General features: G+C 37.0%; 1 protein-coding gene across 1 annotated transcript; it reads right to left on the bottom strand.

Moving 5' to 3' along the window:
• Positions 1 to 4,895: 4,895 nt before the first annotated feature.
• LOC108671553 (HIRA-interacting protein 3) lies at positions 4,896 to 10,767 on the bottom strand. Its single transcript, XM_018159109.2, has 4 exons — positions 9,302 to 10,767; positions 8,626 to 8,779; positions 7,616 to 7,714; positions 4,896 to 6,564 (listed from the first exon to the last, which is right to left on the bottom strand). Exons 1-4 carry the CDS (start codon positions 10,469 to 10,471, stop codon positions 5,636 to 5,638), a joined length of 2,352 nt encoding a protein of 783 aa, XP_018014598.1. The 5' UTR covers positions 10,472 to 10,767; the 3' UTR covers positions 4,896 to 5,635.
• Positions 10,768 to 11,069: the final 302 nt, after the last annotated feature.

The following is an 11,069-nucleotide window of genomic DNA, read 5'->3' as shown; positions in this document are numbered from 1 at the left end:
TTTAGAATTAGTTCATTTTTAACATCCTCATTTACTCAATATTTGAACCAATTTCTTATGTATGATAATGCTGGTATCCATGATACTTTACTGGTCTACTTGGAGGATTCAAAATTGAACTTGAGTGAGAGTCTAAAAAACTCTCTGCTTTGCCACTATGGTTGGATGGATTACAATGCAGCGAAGCTTGTCCGGAAATCAGTTGCGATGAGCTCCCGCAAAAAATTTAAACGTTTTTTTGATTGCGTAGTTTCGGTCACATTAGAGTAGTCAGACTGCTTTATTACATGTTCAGTTGACACTTGCTGTACAATCGGACTGTTTTTAGGGTAAAATTAGTTATGTGGGGTAACACGTGCCTGCAACCTTTTAAATACGTTTGTGGCTTGTAAATAGTTTGTCATTACTCAGCGTAAATGGCTTTTCATTAAAAATTACCCGGCGACGCATCTTTAAAATGGCCGGCGATGCTTTGGGCTTAAAAGTCCATATATTGGGGACGCTGCATCCACCCTCTGCATAGTGCCAGTGGATTAACAGTAACTCATTTCATATAGGTACTAATATATGTTCCCTGTAAAATTCTACCCAATCCTGTAGGACCTGTACAGGCTGTACAGCCTCAGCCTGTACTGAGCTAATGAGCTTACATCAGCCAACCAGCATAGTGGCAAACCAGAGATTTTTTAGAATCAGTTCATTTTTAATTTCCTCATTGACTCAAGATTTGAACCAAGTTCTTATGTATGATAATGCTGGTATCCAGGCTACTTTACTGGTCTACTTATAGGACTCAAAAATGAACTTGAGGGAGAGTCTGAAAAACTCTCTGCTTTGCCACTATGCCAACCAGGCCCAACCTCACAAAATGGCATTGGCAGCAGCCAGCAAATAGCAGCAATTAGGTTTCATATACAAAGAAGCTGAAAACCACAAGCTATAAGCTCTCAGGCCCAACGGTCATCCATCTGGCAGACCTGCGGCTTCAAGTCCACTCCAAGTGGAGTAGTGGACACCCTGCAAAGAAAAAGACGCGGGGTTAACCGTTAACGTCTTGCGGAGTAAGTAAGGTGATGACGCATTACCGTTTGGTACAGTTCACATCTGCGGCAATGCAGTGTGGTCAGCGGACACTTAGGATAACAGCATGTGTACGAAGTGATGGTATGGGTTATAAAGAATTGGAGAACAACGCATTGACGGTTAACTGTGTGGAGTAGCTGTAGCAGCTTGTGTGCTGAAGCCTGAAGCAGTGTTGGATACTTGGATTAAAGTTCGTGTGGTGAGATAGGTCACTTGACTACAGCTGCTTAGGTGCCAGTCAGCCAGATGACAATATCTATATTATTTACATGGTTGATGTTGGCTCCCGGGCTGATTTGAGCGTTAATTTGCTGGTATACGGCTGCGCACCCCAGCTATCCAACCCAAAACACGCAGCGAACAAATGATCCATCAGATGCGCCGGAGAATTGAGTGATTCCGCAATTTTAGGCCCAAGGGATCAATAAAATATCACTAAATATAATAAGCAATTGGATCCACAACCCTTAATAATAATAATAATAATATAGTGGTTTCAGTATTTATTAAACCGTACGCCTGTCGTCAATTCTTAACATCGCTGAACATTCTAAGCTTGTTGCTGTCTCGAACTTCGCAACATACCGCTCCAATTTAAATTACCGCAACATACACAGTTCTTAATGCTCATTGTGCCGTGGCAAGGTTAATTTTTACAGTATTATACACTCCTTTTTTCAATTAATTAAGCTGGGTTACGTTAGTTCCACTTGACCTTTGAAGCGGAAGAAAGTGAACGATTAAAAATTGAAAATTCAGACGTACATATGGTATTTTCGGAAGCATTTGATTTCAAATCACGAACGTAACGCTGCCAAGTGAAGCGCTAAGCGGTTACTCAATATTACTGTGCTTATTAAGCCACGATATAATAATAATAGCGGTTTCAGCGTTTATTAGGCCGTAGGCCTGTCGCCGATTCTTAACATCGCAGAACATTCACAGCATTTTGCGGTCTCGAACTTGCAACGCACTGCTACAATTCTGCTGTGCTTAAACCGCCCGGCCTCCTTGCCGATTCTGACCAGAAACTGGTGCCCAGAGCTGGGATCGAATCCGCGCCTCTCTGCGCCAATCTTGGTACTCTAAACTTTAACCACCGGGCCACCCTTTAAATTAGTGCAATTGACCTTGCCGTGGCAATCAATTGATCTGTTCTCCATCACGTCAGCATCTAAATTTTACCTCCTTCATGCGCTTTTTCCGATTTTTTTTTCGGAAATGGATTTTATTACTCATGGATGAACTAGTATACATAGTTAAACCATGTTATTACCTGTTAAAGAAATTTCACATATAAAGGGTAAAAATTAGCAAATTAACGTGTAGCCGTGGGCAGTCCTCTTGGTTCAACATTAACCACACTTTTCATGTGCGACTGTTGTTAGACGCAGAGATTAATCCCAACCCTCGATGTGGATATGTTGACGGCATCTTCATCATCGCTCGAGACGATGATCACATGATAGAGGCGCGCGTGGCTTTAGAACTTAATTCCGTTTTGACGATGAGTAAAGAATTCGAACAAAAGCACACGTTTCCTTTTTAGGACATACTGGTGCAAAACGATAATAATTTGTTCGCCACTAAGGTTTATGGGAAACCTACAGACGTCGAAAGAATGCGAATGTCCTCAGCGCCATACGCACCCTCATACTTCGAGCGTTCCAAACCTGTACACCCGCTCGTGACTCGAAAACTGAACTCTAAACCTGCAAGCAAATTCTTGTTCGCAACGGTTATGCGAACAAGACTATCACAATCGAGTATCGACATATAAATTTCCAATTTTCGAGCACATCAAAACCATAAAACCAAATGGGCGAATCCACATCAAAAGACTGCGTCACCAGAATTTACTATGAAAACCAGATGAACAGTAGTTATAGGATATATGAAAGAGTCCACAAAACAATTGTGCAAAATAACATCAGCTACACAATAGTAACTGACCAAATAAAACTCTCGATTTACTACAAAAAAAAAAAATTAAGAATTTAATCATGAAAAATAACCCATGTAAGAAGTCTGGACCACTGCAAGAAAGCAATGTTATTTACAAATTCTCCTGCACGAAAGAAGGTTGTAGACTTCTCCAGAATGTAAATTACATTAGTTTGACCAGCTCGACCCTGAGCCGCGACTCAAATGCCACCTACAAAATGGAAGACCAAAGAACCACATGGGGGAGGCTCGCAACGAAACCGTCAACCTCGCAACGTTGGAGGCCTGCATCACCATCATAATGCGGTGCCCCGATACTACGTGACTGATGATAGTAGAGGCTCTCATCATCAAGCATGACTCGCCTGCTATAAATTTGAAAACCCACGAATTTGTAAAGATGTTGAAGTTGTTTTCGAAATAATTTTCAGTTTCGATTCCGCACCGTATCTACCATACATTTTGTATGTACTTACGTATGTCATTTCGAAATTTCAAGTGTTGTGCAAGCCTTCACTTACTTCAGAATGAACATTGAATATTCGAAACATCGTATTCCAGTAAAATGTCATTCGATAACTTGCTTTTTGATATAAACCCGAGCAAAAAACTTTGTTGGGATTACTAAATAAAACTATAGGAAAATTGTTTATAAAAGCAAGCTCTGGTCTTCAATCAAACCTGCATATAACTATTTCTAGACTATATAGTGTGAGCTTATAATATACAAGATATTCTATAATATGCTACCGAAATTAAACAACCTAAAAATTATCAATCCTATTGCTTCAGGGTTGTTAGTATTACTAACATTTTCCATATTTATAAAAGAAATTTTTGAGTGAAATAATCCAGAACTATTGAATTTAAAGTAATACCAGTTAGTTATATGAAACGATAATAATTCCACGAGTCATCCCGCAGTAATGGCGGACATTTAGTTAGTTAGAAAATTTAGTGGCCACATGTTTACTAGCGCTTCAGCTATTTAGCTATCTCGCACCGAAAGTCATGTTGAACATCACCAAAGAGGTGGAAGGTCTCAATCATCAAAAGTTTCTCAAATCAAAAATAGGTCATCACCCACAAGGGGTGAAAGGCCTCAGATGTCCAGCCCGCTGAAACTGGCTCGAAAGAAGCAGCGTTAGCATCTCAAAGAGACGAAGTGACAAGGAGGGACAGGTGAAAAGCAACAGAAACGAAGACACTCGAACAAGAGATCGCTTACACGGGACGTCGCCACCCGCACGAGAGACAGAGAAGGGAAATGTAAGGAATCCTACCTACATAGTAACTTAATGTAAGGAATCCTACCGACATAATAACTTAATGTAAGGCATCCTACCTATATAATAACTTAACCCCACAACTGAGACCTGCAGTCAGCCACCGCGAGCTCAGCGGTGGGGCGCTCAGGAACAATCTCCCTAGGAGCGCGAAATGCCATAGGACTTCTGACGAGCACAGACACGCGTCAGAAATCCCCGCTGAGGGGTTGGCGGACATTTAATCGAGATAAATTTATTAGCAGTCATTACCGATCAATCATACTAAAATTAAAGAAGTATTCATCACTAAAAATATGAGGGAAGGTCACGAATGATTGCCATGTTGAGAAGTTTCATAGAGAAAAAACAACTTTGAATGTGAGACGAAAACTCAGGGAAGTTGACAGAGAAGAAACACGAACAAGGGTTCTACCACACGGTAGGGCTGAAGAGCATACTATACATGCAGCGTAGAAGCCTGACGTCAGCTCGTGACAGCCTTCACAGTTTGGTGGTTCTGTGGCGTCGCGTGGCTCAAAGGGACATTAGGCCTGCTAAGTAACTAATATTAATGGAAGTATCTAATTTAAAATCAACATGCATTGTATCTTTTAATCACGTTATTTATTGAATTTTAGCAACCAAACGATACAGGGCTGCTTAATTTCCGTCCAACTTGGGGCTAGATCAAGATACAGTTTGCAGAAATAAGAGGACGCAGATACATTTGTAAAATAAACTAAAATCTAACCATCGTCAACGTTATTCCTTTGTGAACAAAGCGAAATTTACAGCCATATCAACATAAGAATTCTGCGTGTATTTAGCAAAAGCATATACCAACCAACATGAGAATCCTATGTGAAGAACATTCTCTGGTAAAGAATTGAACAAAATAGCAGGTCTTCTTAGAAACACATTTCAGAGACGACATTTATAACGCCAGTGTTATAAAAACATTGTGAATTTTTAAATGAAATACTTCAATATACATCAAATAAAATGTAAGAATATGAATCACAAAATTAATAGGGCCATATGAAAAACTAGAAAAGTTAACATTGGAAATTCAATTAAACGGGCAGAGAACTAATTACATCTACAAATAAAACGGTTTATTATTTCGAGTCCCACTTAAAACATATTAGTCAATTTTGCAGTCTGCAGTTGAAATAAGTACTACTTTTCTCTGGCATATTTCCAGCCAAATTGAAGCAAAAAAAAAAGAGTATATACCTATGCAACTGGAAATTAAGGGCAGTGCCCTTCGTGTCCCAAATTTTCAGAAAATTCACTTTTTCAGTTGAATTAATTGCACTCGGTACACAATGCAGTAACATTTATTCATTAGAATCACTGGCAATTTTATATTTTTTTGAGTTTTGCTCATTTTCATCAGAAGTTTCCTGGGTTCTGGTCCTTTTCTTTGACACCGTGGTTCCATCATCATAATCTGATGCATCGCCTCCTTCTTCCACACATTGAGGCTCAGATTCGGTAACATTTCTCTCCTTACAGGCCTTCTTGGCCCCCCGGTTTTGACGATTTACATTCTTTGAATACCTCATTCTGACTGAGATGTTTTCACTGCTCTGTCGTTTCTTTGCTGATGCAGTCAATTGCCTTATTTTCTTCAAAGGTTTGGCGTCACATTTTGAGTTTTTGTAAGGGGTTCTATCAGACTCACTTTCAGACTTTGATTTTTTGCAAGGAGTTTCATCAGATTCACTGTCAGACTTTGATTTCTTGCAAGGAGTTTCATCAGATTCACTGTCAGACTTTGATTTCTTGCAAGGAGTTTCATCAGATTCACTGTCAGACTTTGATTTTTTGCAAGGAGTTTCATCAGATTCACTGTCAGACTTTGATTTTTTGCAAGGAGTTTCATCAGATTCACTGTCAGACTTTGATTGCTTGCAAGGAGTTTCATCATCAGATTCACTGTCAGACTTTGATTTCTTCTTTTTAGGAGAAACATCTTTTGAGGCAGATTTCCTGGAACTCAAAAATCTAGAGTTTGATTTATAGTCGTTCTCATGAACCAGCTCATCGGAATCACTGTCTTTTTGAAATTTACGTTTCCGAGAGAATTTTTCAGACTCACTACCTAATTTTTTGTTGCAGCCACCGTCACTGCTGCTGGCATCACTGTCACTGTTGCTACCAGAAAGCAGCTGGATGCGAGAGCGCTTCTGAGATCCCGACCTCTGTGGTGCTACTGGTGACTTCGAGGTGTAGAGGCTCCAAACATTACGGCGTTTTGGACGGCCTGGACAAAACAAGGTACCATAATAAATGGCTTCAGGTGAGGAATTCAACATAGTGGTGAACATAGCAATCTTTTTAGTGACTTTTCCATACACTTCTAAATTTGTAGCTCAGTGTACTTGTGTACAGTGAGCGGCACCATATATTCATCATCTTCAATTTAGATGCACAGTGCATCTCAATTTCATCCTCCTCACACATATGAAATCACAAAAATGCAACTAAGCAATTGGAACCTGGACAACATATGTTCTGTACTGTTGAGTGAACTACACAAAACTGAAAATCATTGGCTTCAATTAATAGTAAAATAAACAAATTTCTGGTGTCAAAATTATCTTAAGTTCTCAAAAAAATTGAATAGTTCTAAGTATAGCAAAAAATGTGTACAAGCTATCATGGTAATAATGCCATAGTACTGGCATTCACACTATCCAAGATGCTAAGATCTAATAAACTGCTCATTTCATAAATATTTACTAGATAGTTGACAGAATTGAAATGTGATTTATCTTTGTTTTAACATCCAAGACTTGAATTGATTAAAATTTTCACAAGAAAGTTACAATGATATGAAAAATATAACTCAGTACTCACTTCATTGAGGGACAGAGAGCGCATTTACTTGTCGACAAAAACATGAAGTCACGGACGGACAGACAGACGGACATGACGGGCACAATAGTGCATTTTTTTCATGAATGAGAAAATGCGCTAAAAAGCAACTTAAATGAATTCATACTGCAGCCATAAGCATGGCAACACAATACTCTCCCAGTTGGACAGACTCCTAATCACTCCCTGCCCTCCACAGTCCACCACCAAACGTCCTAGACGCCTCAAAGCCACACATCAATATCAGGCTAGCCGGCCAGGTCAATCTCCAACAGTTTCACGTTCCAATAGGATTCTTGTACTTTTATATCCACACACAACATGCATTCTCCATCAGTAGTCTGTGTATGGTGATGCTACTGCAACTCAAACATGATGTCCTCACCCAACAATAAATTTACGTGAATATATTTTAAACCTTAAAGGCTAAGACAAACCTGTTTCACAGATGATGTTTTCAACATCTAGATCAGCTATTTCTTTCTTGATCCTGTTCTTGGCTGCCACTTTCTTGCATTTAGCCATAGTAGGAGTCCCTGGCAGGAGTGGGTTATCATATATAACAAATATACAAAAATTATATAAACATTTATTGAAGCAATCACTAATTTACACATTGAACCACAGTGAGAAATCATTGTTTCATGCAAGTCATTGTAACTACTTAATATCTATTGTTTTACAGCTGAATGTTTTGATTGAATTTTAGAAAATTCATGGTTCCAGATGGAAATAAGTTTAGAAATTATGAAACTTGAGTTAATTTTTCACTTATGCTAACCTTGATAACTGTTGAGTTTGGAACATTTCTGAATGTTATTGGAGAAAAAATGTTATTTGACATTTGATTTTATTCATTTCATTAGAGAACTTAGGTTGTCCAGCATGGTTGTCAGACAGCCAACATGATGTCTTTATGTTATTCATGGAATATTATAAAATTCTAACCACCTAGAAATTCAAATAAAATAAGTCAAGCCTGTCAAGGCAATATGAACAATTCTAATGCCCCTTTGCTAACCTTTTTAACCTTTCCTCATCAAAATTATTTACCTATATATATATATATAAACATTCCTCTATTTGGTGCTTCCATTTAACATGGACAATATATCCCAAATCCCGATACAATTACATCAATAAAATGGATATGAAGCTTTATTTGTACTCATATAATGGCTCCTTCCAACATGCAGGTATTTTAATTTGAAATATATAAATCTTTAAACTCGAATAGAGAAAAGCTTCCATTCAACACTTAATCAGTGAACACAATCCAGCCTCTATATATATCAAAGTTTTTCAAACCTTTGAATTCATCTTAAGCTTTGCATTTGTTGACCATAACTTGAGTTACCATTTATACATGCATTACATTGACAATGAATTACAATATGTATTACACTTGATGATTGTTGTGGAAAGTATGTGACACAAACATGAATACCTTTCAAGCCATTCTCCTGCATGAATGAAATAAACTTGTCCTTTTTGGCTTTGATGCTGCGACAACCTTGAAAGAAACGTTCATAGTTATTCACACGGAGATCCATGGCAGCCAGCATCTTCTTGTAACGGGCAAATGGATCTCTGGTGGAACGCTGCAAACAGAAAATAACATTTACTGTAAATGCATCATAGCTTCTTCAACATCACTGAACATTATCACAACTATACATAATAGTTGATTATAAAAAGATGGTTAAGGCTGGCAGCTACTTATGGGCAGAAGTTAATATATACTAAAATGAGTGTAATTTGTTAACTTTGATCAAATCACAGGCAAGGAATAGATAAACCTGGAATGTATAGAAACATACTTAGTAGCTTCTTTGCAATGCGAATAAAAAATTTCAACAATTGAGTTTTCAAGATATGAACTCGAATTAAGATGCTAAGATTGATAAAAAATAACAATAAATAACTCAAATTTAGCTTGAGTCTAGATTAGAGCAAGTGCAAATAAAATAATTTACAAATTAACTAGTACCTAGAATTGACTGAACAAAGATCAGAGGAATATAAAAAATTTCAAGAAAAATGGGATGTTGAAATGTTAAAGATGAAATTTTCTGAGGTTTAATAAGTAAATCAAAATTATCCCAAAAATTTCAAATACTCACAGTAACTTGAGATTTCTTGTCATCTTTGGAAGATGAGTCACAATTCCTTGATGTTTTGTTCTCTAATCCATTACTTTTTGATGCCAAATCCTCTGCTTCAGATGTAGATTCATCACTCGAGTTTTTGTCACTGACAACTTGATTTGTTGAAATTGATTTTGAGTGCCCCAACTTTTTTCTCATTGCCAAAGGCTCATCATCTGACAAGGATGAGGTCGCTGATTTCTTAATTGCACTTTTGACAGAAACTTTTTGTTTCTTGATCTTATCTGTGGAAGCATGTTTTGGAGATGCATATCTTGCAGGTGGCTCATCATCTGAAGACGAACTTGCAACATCTTTTGAACTATTCTTTATTTTCTTTTCTGTTTTTACTTTTTTTGAAATATTTTGTTTTTTACTCTGGAGATAATTTTGATGTTTGAACTTTTGATGAAGCTTTTTTGAGAGTGCTTTACTTTCTTCAACATCACTGTCTGAAAGCTCATGTTTACAAAAATCAATTTTGGACTTTTCTGATTCAGAATCTGATGCAACATAATTACTTGCATTACTTGAAGAATCAAGAAGCTCTGCTTTGATCAAAGTTGCACCATTATTCTTACTAGATTTGGAAGAAATTGTTGTCTTTTCATGGCCCTCAAATTTCAAAGCTTCCAGCTTGACTATCAATGTTTTACCCTTATTCTTTGATGGCTTCTGCTTCTTTGATGAGTTTTGGTTGCCAGGACTTGCACAGTTGGCATCAGAGTCAGAGTCAGAACTATGCAAAGGTTCGACTGATTCACATTTCTTCTTGGTCATTTCTTCACCATTTATATCAGACTCACTTAAATTTGCATTTGATTCCTCTAGCTTAAGAGAAATTTGATCTGAGGAAAGTTTTGAATTAGAGGAATCTTTAGATTTGTTTTTATCAAGTAGCAACTCATCATCTGTGCCTGACTCATTAGAATTTTTTCCAGATTTTTTCCTTTTCTTCCGAACTACTTTCTTTTTCTTATTTATGGCTTGTGAAGCATCGCTACTACATTCACTGTCTGAACTTGGGTCAGAAGATGAATGTGGATTTGCAGGTTTCTTTGAATTAATTTTTCTCTGGCTTCTTGTATCATTATTAGAGCAGTCTTTCTCTTGGTCTGAAGAAATGTTTTCCACAAGAGAAACCATGGTGACTGAAATAATTTTCAAAAATTGAAGTTCAATATGAAAGATATAATTATTACTTCCAGTTTGATGCTATTTTTCCTTGGATTATTATACAATGCTTTTTTTTATTTAATTTATATATATTTATTACCAATGTTCTTGAGGCTAGTCAAAAATTGAGCATGTCAGTTTTCATCAATTTAAACTTTTTCAAAAATGAAAAAACATTCATTGGTGCAACAGGCACTGGCACAATTAAGCTGCTTGCTGAAATCGGTGGGCTGTAGAGGCACAGAAAAAAGTTGATATTTAGTTTAATTTCTTCACAGTAAGCAAAATACAAAATCATAGTACAAAAGATTCTCATGAATCTAAAATAATTAAAAAGTAATGATTAGAATTTATTATAGAAAATCCATTTGCACTGACCAGGTTGATCACACAACAGAATATGAATAACACTGGAAATTACAATTGTTATCAAGCACAGTAAAGTGCCTGATAGTAATATTGTCTATATCTTGGGTCATCAATTAATATTTCAGTTTGTCTAATCACATCAATATTTTAAACTATAACATGCCTCATTCCTTAAAAATCTAGAAAGATACGGTACTAG

This window comes from Hyalella azteca, unplaced genomic scaffold (assembly GCF_000764305.2).
Source record: "Hyalella azteca isolate HAZT.00-mixed unplaced genomic scaffold, Hazt_2.0.2 contig5593, whole genome shotgun sequence".
Taxonomy (NCBI): domain Eukaryota; kingdom Metazoa; phylum Arthropoda; class Malacostraca; order Amphipoda; family Hyalellidae; genus Hyalella; species Hyalella azteca.
The sequence above is the reverse complement of the archived record's forward strand: the minus strand, read 5'-3'. Positions and strand labels throughout refer to the sequence as shown.